This window comes from Ammospiza nelsoni, chromosome 13 (assembly GCF_027579445.1).
Source record: "Ammospiza nelsoni isolate bAmmNel1 chromosome 13, bAmmNel1.pri, whole genome shotgun sequence".
NCBI lineage: Eukaryota > Metazoa > Chordata > Aves > Passeriformes > Passerellidae > Ammospiza > Ammospiza nelsoni.
Genome location: NC_080645.1, coordinates 2,443,724 through 2,456,350, shown reverse-complemented (window position 1 = coordinate 2,456,350; position 12,627 = coordinate 2,443,724). Strand labels below are relative to the sequence as shown.

General features: G+C 45.9%; 1 protein-coding gene across 2 annotated transcripts in view; it reads right to left on the bottom strand.

Moving 5' to 3' along the window:
- Positions 1–12,315, bottom strand: part of CDH5 (cadherin 5) — a 31,215-nt gene extending 18,900 nt beyond the window's left edge. For both annotated transcript variants that reach the window (XM_059481415.1, XM_059481416.1), the window contains exon 1: positions 12,122–12,315. In XM_059481415.1, coding sequence (XP_059337398.1) covers positions 12,122–12,147 — 26 coding nt within the window. In that variant the 5' untranslated portion in view covers positions 12,148–12,315. The remainder of the gene's footprint in view (positions 1–12,121) is intronic.
- Between the last annotated feature and the right edge of the window lie 312 nt (positions 12,316–12,627).

Here is a 12,627-nt window from a genome sequence, read left to right as displayed (position 1 = left end):
GAAAGAATGTACTTTGATACAGTATCTAAACACCTCCAGATTTGCTGTCCTCAATGAAACCACGGCAGATACAGAGAGCAGAACCTGGTCTCAGGGAGCAGAATGACTCTGAACAGCCTGGCCATACAGAATCCATTTTAACTTTAATTTCCCATCTATAGGATGGGTAAGACTAAAAGTAAATGTGTGACTGCAGCAAGACCTAAGGAACAGAAAGCTAGCACACCAAACACAGGAGGGATAAATTATCTTTTTCCTTTGCAGTGCTGTAGTTTTGTGAGCAGGCAGAACATTATTAAAAGAAAACAGCCTTAGCAATACTTACTGCAGCCTTTCAGGGGCCACAGAGGGCTGTGCAAACACGGGCTGATAAAGCTCCTGTGTCTCTGCAGGCAGATAAAAACCATGGTCTGTCCCAGAGCACTGAGATGTGCCTGTGGGGTCCTGCCAGGGACCAGAGTGACAACGCCCTCAGGTTCTGCTGTCCCCTTCCCTCAGCTCAGAACGGCTGCCCACGGCTGTGCCCAGCTCGAGGGCAGCACCAGGACATGTCCCCAGCTCTGTCCTCTGCTGTGTCCCCATTGTGTCCCCCTTGTGTCCCAGCTCTGTCCCCACTGTGTCCCCACTATGTCCCAGCTCTGTCCCCACTGTGTCCCTGCTGTGTCCCCACTGTGTCCCCACTGTGTCCCCACTGTGTCCCCAGCTGTGTCCCAGCTCTGTCCCCACTGTGTCCCAGCTGTGTCCCCACTGTGTCCCAGATGTGTCCCCCCTGTGTCCCAGATGTGTCCCCAGCTGTGTCCCAGATGTGTCCCCACTGTGTCCCAGATGTGTCCCCCCTGTGTCCCAGCTGTGTCCCTGCTGTGTCCCAGATGTGTCCCCCCTGTGTCCCAGCTGTGTCCCCAGCTGTGTCCCAGATGTGTCCCCTCTCTGTTGTTACCTCTGCTCCCGTTCCCCTCCGTGCTGGCTCTGCCGGGGCTCCCATGGGACAGGGGCTGAGGGCACCCGGTGACAGCAGGAACTGGGGAGGTCCTCAAACCCCAGTGACCCGAGAACAGCTGCCTAAGGAAATTGTGCAGTTTTGACTCAGAGGAATCTTTTTGTTGTTGTTGTTGTTGTTGTTTTTTCTTTTTTTAAAATTCGTTTCCATTTTCAGCTGTTCCGCGTGTTGGGGCAGAACTCGGTGTCTCTGTGTCTGTCACATGTCCCAGCAAGGCACAGCAGTGCTCTTTCCTGGGAACACTCTGCTGCTTGTTCCTTTCCAGGTTCCTGAGCTGATTTCAGCAGCCTCGTGCCTGGATACCTGGGGCTGAGTTCTGATTGTCCTTGTGTCGATTCTGTGCATGTGAGAAGCGATTTCCACTGATGACTGAACAGTCTGGACTGCAAATGCCTGCCTGAAAACTGACTGGAAAAATTACATTTTCTACTTGGGATGTACCTCTGAATGAACAGACACTTGAGCAATATCTTAAGCAAACTTGCTTCTTTAAAAATATCAGTGTAGTGAGAGCACTCGTGCTGCATTTGGTGCTGCTCAGTTCTTGGTGTTGATGCTGCAGCAGGGTATAAGCACAGGTGAGGACATAATTCAGCACTTCTCCTTTGGGCTCCTCATATTTTCTTTCCAGGGAAAAGGAGAATTAATTCTAATCTGAAACCGCTTTGTGATTTGAGCTTAAGTTTCTGGTAGGCTTGGGAGAAGTTTGTTAATAATTGTTTTTCCCTGTCTGTTCACCTCACCAGAAAGTTTCTCCTGGATGATGCAAAATACAGCTTCACCTTATGGGTGGATGGAGTCCTCAGCTAAGACAGATTTGTGTTTTGGAAATGAAGAAATTTGACTATAAAAGAACTGTAAATACTTGCTTTGTATACCTTGAATGTTTATTGCCTTGGAGCCAAATTGTGCTCCAAGTCTTTCTGTTATCTCAGATACAGAACGGGGAAGAAAACGAGGGAGGCAAGACCTGGTTTGGTGGTTTTTTTTTTTCAATTTTTCCTTATTTTTATCTTCTTTTACTTTTCTTTTTCTTTTCAAAGAAGCAAAGCCACTCTCCAAGTCAGTGAGTGACAGCCTGAGCCCTAAAGAGGGGTGAGCAGCAAAAATGGAGCAAAAATGGACCCAGGAGCCCTCCCAGAGATCCTGACAGCCCTGCCTGCACTTCAGTGAGTGCCCTGCTGGTTCAAATGCTGCAGTGAATCCTGAGAGGAGGCAGAGTGAGAGCTGAGGATCAGAAATGGATGGTCCAGGAAGATTTTGGTTGTGAACAGAAAGAGTGAGGAAGGAAGATCCCTTTTGTTCCTTGCTGACAAATCTGACTGAGTTGGGAGGGTCCTGTCAGACAGTGAAGCACCAAGGCCCAAAATCTCAAAGGTGCAAGGATTTTTAACCTCTGCTGATTTCTCTCAATTTCTAGCTAACTTTCTCTTATTATGTATTTTCTTAAAATTAAAACTTTCATTAAAATTTTTCAACGTATATTTGTAGTTTGGGGGGTGCTGTCTGTGCTCCTGTGTTATTTGTATCTGATAGAGAATGGATACAATTATTTATTGAATGTGTTTTTCTGGTGTAGGTCCAGATTCAATTTCCTGTTCACAAACACACATTTGCTTGGCTTAGATCTTGATTTCCTTTACATAACACCTGCACAGCTCAGAATCAGCTCTGAAATTGGCTTCTGTTAGAATTCAAGAAAACCTCTAAGAATCTCTGTTCCTGGGGATGTTTGGGGGAGATGGGCTGATGGATTGTGCCTGCTTGTCCTGCATTGTTTTGGTACCTGTAGCCTTTTGTGGATAGTGTTAATTTAAATATGTCTGGGGATCTGAAACTCTTCTGTTTGTGGAAATGAATCCCTTACATGATCTAATAAAAGGAGACCTGGAGAGTCTGTACAAAATTGTGCAACTTCCACATAGGTCAAGAAAGTCTAGGACTTATTTTAGGTGTCATGTCAAAAATCTTACCCAGGAAAATGAGTCACCCCAGAGGGGCTGCTCCTCCAGGTCACGTGCACAAGCTTGGATTCCTATTCTCATTTTTAATCAAATAATTTCCCTGTCAATCTGTAGTAATCTGGCTTTTGTCTGAGTTCCTTTTTTGTAAATCTGGTAATTGAGATGCAAATTAAATATATGTTAATGTTTCAGTTACTGGAATGTTCATGGACCTTAAGGAAGGACTATTTTTGGACTAGATAAATTAATAATTCTTGAATGGCTTCTGTTGTTGAACAGTGCACTCTTGAACTGAGGGTTGTTTGCTGTGGATGTGATGGAGATAAATTAATGTTTTGGAGTCATTAAAAGGAGCAGTGACAGTACAGACTTCCTTCTCATCAGATTGGTGATGCAGCTAATTGTTGTTTTAGGGGATGACTGTTTTTCTGTGCCCATCCTGGCATGTCCAGCAAGAAATCCCATCTTGGTCAATCTGCTGGCCTTGTGCCCAGAAGGGAAGCAGAGGTTCAGGTCTGTCAGAGGCACACTCAGCCTGAGGGGAGCTTTAACAACCTTTCCTCATTCCCCACTCTCAGCAGGCAGGGCTGTGTCCTGCAGGGCACAATCCCTGCTCTGCTCACTGTCCTTGATCGTGTTGGGTGTCAGCACAGAAGCTGCAGAGACACTTGAGAGCTGATGAGAGCCAGTTTGAAATGGGACACATACAAAGCATGAAGCACTGAAATGTTCTGGGGCTGCTTGAGCTTTCTGACTCTTTCTCCTGTAGTCACACAATGCTTTACTTTCCCTGAAGTATTCCCAAAATGGATTAGAGCCTTTAAATAAGGAGTATTGTCCAGTCTGCCCATGCATAAAGCCTTTTACTTCATGTACAAATATGTCAGTCCAAAATACAACAAGGGGTAAAATGTGCTTAAGAACAATGTCCAGTATAAACACAGCTGCTGAAATATTTGTGATTAAATTATTAAAGCAATTTTTAGATTTTGTTTCATAGCAAGTAAAAATATCATCATAACCAGAAATTTTTGGCTTTCTCTCAGTTGTTGACAGCATTAATCCCATGGAGTTTCAGGTCCCAACCCACTCTGCTGTAGCTTGTAGGGGCCTGAGTAAATATATGTATTGTAAATATATGGGCCTGAGTAAATATATGTGTAGGGGCCTGAGTAAATATATGTATTGTAAATATATGTATGGCAGTAAAAGATCTCTGTATTGTAGAAGTTACCCTGCCCTGATTCTAGTTATTGTAAATGGGCTGCAGCTGTGATGTCCTTGATTGGGCAGCAGCTGTAGCTTGTTTGGAGCAACTCAGACCCACACAGATCTTCAATACATAGATCTTAACAGGGACGCTCTCCATAACAATACATATATTTACTCAGGCCCCTACAGTAGCTTTTTACAGCCTCTGGTGCCTGGGAGCAGGGTGTTCTGGTGTTAGGGAATGGGCTCAAACCCACAGGCAGAGTTTGGGGCTTGGCACAGAATATTCTCACCTCACCATTACTGTCACACACATTCTGTGCTCCCTGCTTTAGAGCATTCCATTTATCACCATCAGAAATCCCACAATACCTGTGACTGCTGCGATTTATTTACTTGGCAGATGTTGCAGGGGTGAAACAAACAATCAAATGACAGAAAATCTGCTCTTGGCCACATGTCTTGTGGTGACAGTTGTCAAGTGCTTTTGAAGCAGAGCCATGGTGGGGGTTATCTCTGGGTTGAGTGCAGCCCTCCTTCTCTGAAGGGAGCTGATAAGATGGGTGGGATCACCCTGCACGCATAGTTTGGAACTGCAGACATTTCCCCCTCTGAATTCCTTGTCCAAGATAAAGAGGAAGATACCTCCCATCTGGATTAATTATTGATAAAGGCAGATGTTGAAAATAGTGAAGAAATGCCAGTGTTGCAGACAGGCAAAGAACTCATTCCCTTCTTTGCATCCAAGAGCACATTCCAGGGATGCTCAGGAGTGCTCCCCCGGGCAGGGACTCTCAGTGACATTTTTGCCTGGCTGTAGATCCAGCTTTTTCCCTTGCCTCCTCTGAGCCAATTTCCTCTCTCTCATCCCAAACTGAGGTGGCTCAGTGGGACAGACGTGCAGGACCCGCCCTGATCCCCAGCACCCCACTCTGATGCTGTTAGATTTTGGAGGAGCAGGAGCACAAGAGAATCCTCCAAAAATTATTTGCTCATTCCAGCGCAGAAAGGGAATATTTTGGGCATCTTGGAGGTTTTTGTGATCACTGAAAAGATTTCTGCAGCCTCTCTGAGCAGCTTTGCTCCCTACATTAATGGTGTGCACCTTTCAGACTGGCTCTGCTTTGGTGCTTCCCCTGCTTGGCTCAGCTCTACAGAGCTTGGCTGGAGCTGCCACTGGGTGTTCCAGAGTTTGGCCAAGCTGAAAGAACACAAGGCACAAATAAGAATAATGTATTGAAGAGCTTTCTCCATTTCCCCTCTGCTTCCACATAAATCCTGAATATCAGAGAGGCCTCCTAGCAGAGATCTCCAGCTGAGCCTCCTCATTAAGGAAAAGTCCCTCTCCTTTGAGGAACCACTTGGAATAAATATGATGTTTTAAAAGTACAATGTAGCTGTGTTATTAGCAGGTAAGATTTTTTTCCCCATGTTTTTCTTTAACAAAAGCTCAGGAGCAGAAGTAGCTGTGTGGCACAGGAGCATCGTGCCCAGGTGCCCATAACTGATATTTACTGCCCCAATCTGCAGCAGAGAAATCCTGCCCAGCTGCCTGGGTGTGCTCATTCCTTTGTCCAGAGTGTTCTCTGGGGTAGCTGAATGCATCAGTGTTTCCTCTGAAAATTAACCTTGTGGCAGATAAAGAAAGCATGCACATATACATCAATCTCTTGTTTTCTCTCTGGGCAAGAGGCTGAAAAAGCAGGGTGTGTCTGGATAGATTTTGTTTAGTGTTCTGTATTTTTCTCCCTTTTTAGAACGTCTCATTCAAATGTCAGTTCATTCTTCTCAATTTCCTGCCCTTATCCAGCAGATCCAGCAGATTGTAGACCAGGCTTAATTAACTTTAAGACCTTTTATGTCCATCCCTATAGTTACAGTCCTTTCCTGGAACACTTCCATTGTATTATCTCCATGTGTTATGAGATGATGCAAATGATATTTTTACTGCTCTTGTGAATTTACAATGAGTCTTCCAATAGTTTTAGTTACAGCCTAGCTCTTGTCAGGAAAACTCCATCTTTAAATCAAAATAAAACTAGGGTAGCAAATTTCCTCTTTAATGTGCTGATAGGGGAAAGCTGGAGAGCCTGAAAATGCAGGCCCCAGACACAGGGAAGCTTAAAGAGATGAGGAAAGCTGTTGTAAGTTGTGCGGATCTGTTTCTATTTGGGAGTGGTTGTGATTTAACAGAGATTTTTCTTAAGCTGAGGTGGAACTTTTCAGAGGCTGTGTAATGGAACATTTATTTCTGCCACAGCTCATGTTCTAATCACAGCCACTGGAAAGCCCTTCTGGGGTGAATAAACCCTTTCTCTTCATCTGAAGAAGCTGCAGGTCAGTCCAGATTTGGCAGGTGATGCAGCTCATCACTTCACAGCAGGGAAATGAGAAAATCTGTTCCACTGAGATATGTGTCCCCTCCTTCCTGTTTGGGACTGAAGTCATGTCCAAGTGTAATTTAGTAATTCAGTATCTGTTCTAATCCCGATCTTTTACCAAAGCTGCTGCTGGCAGCTCCAGGGTACAAAGCAGAGGTGTTTGTGAGATGGTGCTGCAGAGGATGGAGCTCTGTGATGATTCTGCCCCTCTGGAATTCACATTTCTCTCTTTGTAAAATGTACCCACAGCAAAAAGCATTCCAGCTCTCCTGCTTTCTGCCCTCCTTTGTTCATTTGTGTCCTGGGTGAGTGTCTGGAGTGCCCTGACCATGTCAATGACACTAAAATGTGCCATCCTTGTTTATGCTTTAATGAGAACCTAAACCCCCACATTACCAGCACTGAGCAAACAGCCAATATACACAAATCCATTGCAGCTTTGGGCTCCTAGAGGAGGTGCTGAAAACTCTGATACATTATTATTAATATTGATTGCTTGGCCTAATCCTAACAGAATCACAGAATTGTTAAAGTTGGAAAAGGCCTTTAAGCTCATCAAGCCATGAGTAAACTGATTCAATTGCAGACAGACCATTTGTATCTGAAGGATAACGACAGCAAAACCAGAAAGAGAATGCAAATCCCTTCTGGATTCAGGTCTAGGGCTGGAGGTAGAGGCAGGGACCATCCCAGGACAGAATGGAGAAGCCAATAAAGCTCTGTGCCAGGGGGATTTGCTGATGGGGTTGAGCCCATCCCAGGAGCCCTTCCCATCAATGGCAGGATTTCCTATCCCTGGCAGGACAGCAGCAGCAGCCCTTGGTCCCCTCAGGCCAAGCACTGGAAGGAGGCTTTGTGCTCCCTGAGGGTTCCCAGGGCACAGATTCACAGCAGATAGCATCACCAAAGGAAGGGGAACAGGAAGACTGGAGCTACCAGAGCCTGGCTTAGAAACGTGGACAAAGGAGTTTGGTGGAAGTGGAATTTCCCTTCCCACTGCCCTGCACAATGAGGCCACAGGCCCTGTGTGCTGCAGGAGCCCCCCGGCCCTGCTGAGCTGTGCCAGGGGTCGGGGACACCTGCAGGTGGGGCTGGAGGGACAGGGATGCAGGGAAAGGATAAAGTCTGAGGTGCCGCTGCTGCTCTGTGGCCTCACAGATGTGTGACACAACCAGAGGCCTCTGCTGCCCCAGGCTGTGCCAGGGGATGCTGGGGGAAGTGGACAGGGACAGAAGGGTCTTTGTGACAACTGGGACAATAAAAGTGGCCTCTCTGGGTATCAAAAATGAAGAATTTAAAACATTTTTGCCTTTCTGCCTACCTCTAACTATGATGGTGTTCTATAAGTCCTTGCAGTTCAGGCAGCAGTGCTGGAGCAGAACACTCTTTTTTCTCTCTGCTACTCTTTGGGAAGGTACCTATGCCATTTCCCTAGTTTGTGCTGGCCTTTCTTTAAAATATCTGTCATTTTTCACAATACCTTCTGGGCTTTTGTGGCTAATTCTTGATAAAGGTTTCGAATGCAGCTGCTAATCTATTGTAAGAGTTTTGCTCTCACATAAAAATACTTGTCTGGAGAAAAGTCTTCCAGAGTCTGTTCACCTCTTGACCCCTGGTCTATTCTCAGAGCACCAACACTGGAGTGTAGGCAGTGCCATGGAGGGATAGGCTGCCCTTGTGCCCTTCTCCTGTCTTTGTCAGCCCTGGAAATTTCAGTTCTTGAGCTGCTCCAGGTCCTGTGAATGTTTTAATTAGCACCTGGGAGGGCTGGGCCCCAAATCCCCCTGCCTGCCCAACAGATGTGCACAGCAGCACAGGCACAGCTCAGACCCATGGCACAAACAGCTTCCCTCCCTTTCAGGAGATGAAAGAACTCAACATATTCAGCAAAAGCTTGCATTCAAAACACAGCCAGTTCTATTCTTATTGACAGTTCTGAAACTGATGCAGATGAGTGAAAATCAAATGAAAGGGGCTAATTTGTATTCCTGCACTCAAGAACTGCAAACAGGTTCTTCACAATTTATTATTGATTTTTCATATTCCAGGGCCAGGCTTGCTGCAGAATGCAGGAGGGGCAGTGGTGAGGGGTGTGGTGAGGAATTAATTCTGTGCAGCCTCTGGGGCAGCTCAGGTGGAGCCCTGGGGATGGCTGGAACCCCAGGAAAGGGCACAGGGAGCTGGGGCACAGCCAGAGACAGCCCAGGGCTCAGCAGGGAGAGCCAGGCTTGGGCACCCCTGAAATAGGAGGGGATAAAAGCCCTGGGGTTCCTTGGCTGGATCCCTCCTGGGAGGCAGCAGCTGGGGCTGTTCTGTGCTCCTGCATGGGAATAAATGCCTTTATGGAATGAGACTGCCATGGGAGAGCTGGGCTGGGGCTGGGCAGGAATCCTGGTCTGGCAGAGGGTGTGTGTTGGCTCCTGTGGGGTCCTGGGGCTGGGAAGGGGCCCCAGCAGGGACAGAATCCTGTCTGACAGAGGGTCCTGTGGGGTCCTGGGGCTGGGAAGGGGCTGCAGCCCCAGCAGGGACAGCCTGGGGTGGGCCTGGGGCAGCCTGGGTCCCCCATGGAGGGCTGCACAGGGCAGTGTCCTGCAGTGGTGTTCATGCCTTCAGTTCCAAACCATGCCTTCAGTTCCAAACCATGCCTTCAGTTCCAAACCATGCCTTCAGTTCCAAACCTTGTCTTCATTTCCAAACCACGCCTTCAGTTCCAAACCACGCCTTCAGTTCCAAGCCTTGCCTTCATTTCCAAACCATGCCTTCATTTTGCCCTGGTTTATCCCCAGCATTTCTTGGTGTGTTTGCAGGGATCTCGGCAGGATCCCTGGGGGCTCCTCAGCAGCACAGCTGGTGGCTCCTGGCCATGACAGGGACACCAGTGTTGGTTCTCTGTGTTTGCTGCCCCTGCATGGCCCTTGGCAGAGCAGAGCCCTGAGGGAAGCCCACAAAACCCTTTTTATCATGGCCCAGAGGAGTGTCCAGCTCTGCTCCCCAGGCTCTGCCCTCCTGCAGCCCCCAGGGCTGTGTGGGAGCTGCTCTGCGAGGGTGAAATGGGCACCTCTGTGCCAGCAAAGCTCAGTCTGCACCAACAACTCCTGTCTGCTGTGCCCGGGGAGGAGGGGAAACCACTCACACCAGTGCTGAGCTCTGAGGGGTTCCAGTTTGTAAACTCACGAGGATAACAAGGGAAACCCATTTGTGAAAAAAAAAAAAAAAAAAGAAGACACCAAAGTAATTTCATGCCCAAGAAATTTCTCACTAATTTCTCTTATTTTCTTCTTGGCACTAACATTGGAACCTCTGAATTAAACTTGTAGAATCTGAGCAAAACCTGGAATTATGATGGAAATACAATGAAGATTCCTTACAGAAAGCTCAGCTGCCAGAAATAATCAGTTATCTTGATTATGTGAACCTCTGCTCTTTTAGAAAACAAAAATTATTTTCTGACCTGATTTAAACCTGTAGTTCTGTAGACACATACCCAGACAAGAAAAGAGAGTTTTATGAAATTTTTTTTCTATTTTGAGTTTGAAATATTAATGTAATTAATTGATTTATGGAGGGACATGAAGTCCTTTGTTCCATGAGTGCTGTAAATCAGAGCATTTTCTGAGCCATGCCCTGTGATTTTTACCTCTATCCTGTTTTCAGAGCCGTTTCCTCAGCAAGGCAGGATGTGAGGCAGAGCTGGCAGCAGAGCTGTTAACCCTGCCCTGCCTGTCAGCTGCACCTTGCTCAGGGACTCAATTTCAGTATTTCAGTGTTAACATTTGTTTTAAAAATGTGTAAAGAACACTCTTGTGGTCTTCTGTTAAAGAGCAGAGCTTTGGGAAATGCTTCCCGTTGCACTGCAGTGCAGATGTAACAGTCTGAAAAATAGCCCAGGTTTGTGGCTTTGTGGGCAAAGCAGGGATGATTTTTTAATTGAGTTTATTCTTTGCTTTCAAATTAATTTGTTTTATTACATGTAAATTCCCACTCTTCTCTCTAGCACACTATCATTCTAAGGCTTTCCTATGCTAAATGCATCCTGTGTCCTTTTCTCCTGTGGGTCACCCTTTATTTAAGGATAAAACACCTCCTGGAGATACCAGGGATAAATTTCAAGTCAGCATTTCTGTGATTTGTTTCTGCTATATGGGTTGTTGTTACCAGGCACCAATTAACCTTAGATGAGAAGCTTTTGTAGATCTTTGGAGCATCCTTGCTTTTGTCTAATATATTTTCCTGCATGAACATCTATAATACTGTGTGCTTTTACAAATGCTGATCTAATGATTCATATTCACAGGAGGCAGGGACACATTGATTAACTCTACCTTTGTTAACTGCAGAAACAGCCAGCTTGGAATGTTTGTGGGAGCTAAGAATGGAAGAGATTTTCTCACAGAAATTCATCTTCCTCCATATCTTTTTTCCCTTGCATTTCTTTCCTTCTTTTATCTTTATTACAGCGTGACAGCCAGCATGGTGAGGTGCTGTGCACACTGACAGTCCCACTATTGCAGAATGGATTTCTCACAGAGAAACCAGTATCACTTCATCTCTTATGCAGAAATGCTTTGTCTCTGCAAGCTGCACAGCGAGCTTGTTAGTGCAGGGACCTGCTACACCTGCTCTAGGACAAGATAAAAGCCTTTCCAAACAACTTTTTGTGTCGAGCCACTGCTCATAAAATAACCCATCAGAAAAGAGATGAGTCTTTGTGAACCACTGAGATCAAGGAACCTCTGGAATAAGAATTGCTGGTCTTTTAGGACAAGGTGTGTAAAACCTGGCACTCCAGAGTTAGGGTGTTAAAGTACCTGGGACATTTGGGAATTAGGAGACCACATCCTTGACCTGGGTTTGATAAACTCCCCTCTCAGTTTTGGACAGATATGCCAGAGCTGGCAGGGCACACCGTGGCTGTCACCTCTTGGCTCTGGGCACAGGAAAGCCACCCACCTTACAGACAGACCCCAAATCCACCCCAATAAAAGATTTGCATCAAATCCCAGCCTAGTGCACCTCTGCTCACTGCAAACAGCCCTGGAGCTGCACCTGTCCACACCAGGAGGGAAATCCCTTCCTAAAGCCTTCACAGGTGCAATTGGCAGCACAATCTCCACCTCTTTTCCGTTATGAATGAACAGTGGCAACATGATATAAATAGTACAAAACAATACCCAAAACCCCGTGAAATGTATATACATATATTTTAAATAATCTGGGAATATTATGGTACAGCCCAACAGTCAAAGCAGTTTGGAAGTGTCCTACCTATAAGAATTTTTATGCCTGGAAACCAAAAAGGTAGAGCCCTCCTGTTAATGAGACAACAAAGCCAGAGATTTCCTCTTCCAATGTGAATTGTTAACAGCTCTGCTGTTTGTGCTTAACTTGGTGTGGGTGCCACCAGTGTAAGACCCAAAGGATTTGATGGATATGTATAAAATTCACAGCCCATTTGCTGATATTTCTGAACTTATTTAAGACATTAGAAAATAATCTGGGTGGAGGTAAAAAAACCCTTTGAAATTAACTTAATGGCTGAAGGACAGAAAATAACATTTGTCTCTTACCCGAGTCCGAGGTGGCCGAGCTTCATTCTGGTACCAAATCAGGCAAACTGAACTCAACAGAATCCAAAAATGTGAGGCAGAATACAAAAAATGAAAATCAAATAGAAAAATACACTTCTCTTTTAGTGAAGCAATACTGGGAGTGTTCAGCTCTCCAGTGTCCAAGGTTTTCCAGCTGGGAGTCAGCCTTTTCCCATCCTGCATCCCGGCATCCTGCAATTGTTCCAACTCTTAGTGGCCCAGGGAGAAAAGGGAGTGGAGGAAACAAGATAAACTTAGCATTATTGCTCTATCTACTTATTTGTTGCTGACCCTATGAGGGAACTGAATAAAAGGAAACTGGCTCTGAGAGAAACACCAGTGTTTTTCTGTTATTTGCTGTTGTTTTAGAGAGAGTTTTAGCAGCTAGCAAATATCTGAGAGGAACTTTTGGTGACTGACACTTGATCAGCACAGACCATGCTGCTTTGCACAAACAGGGCTTTCAAAGCTGTTCGGAATTGTCC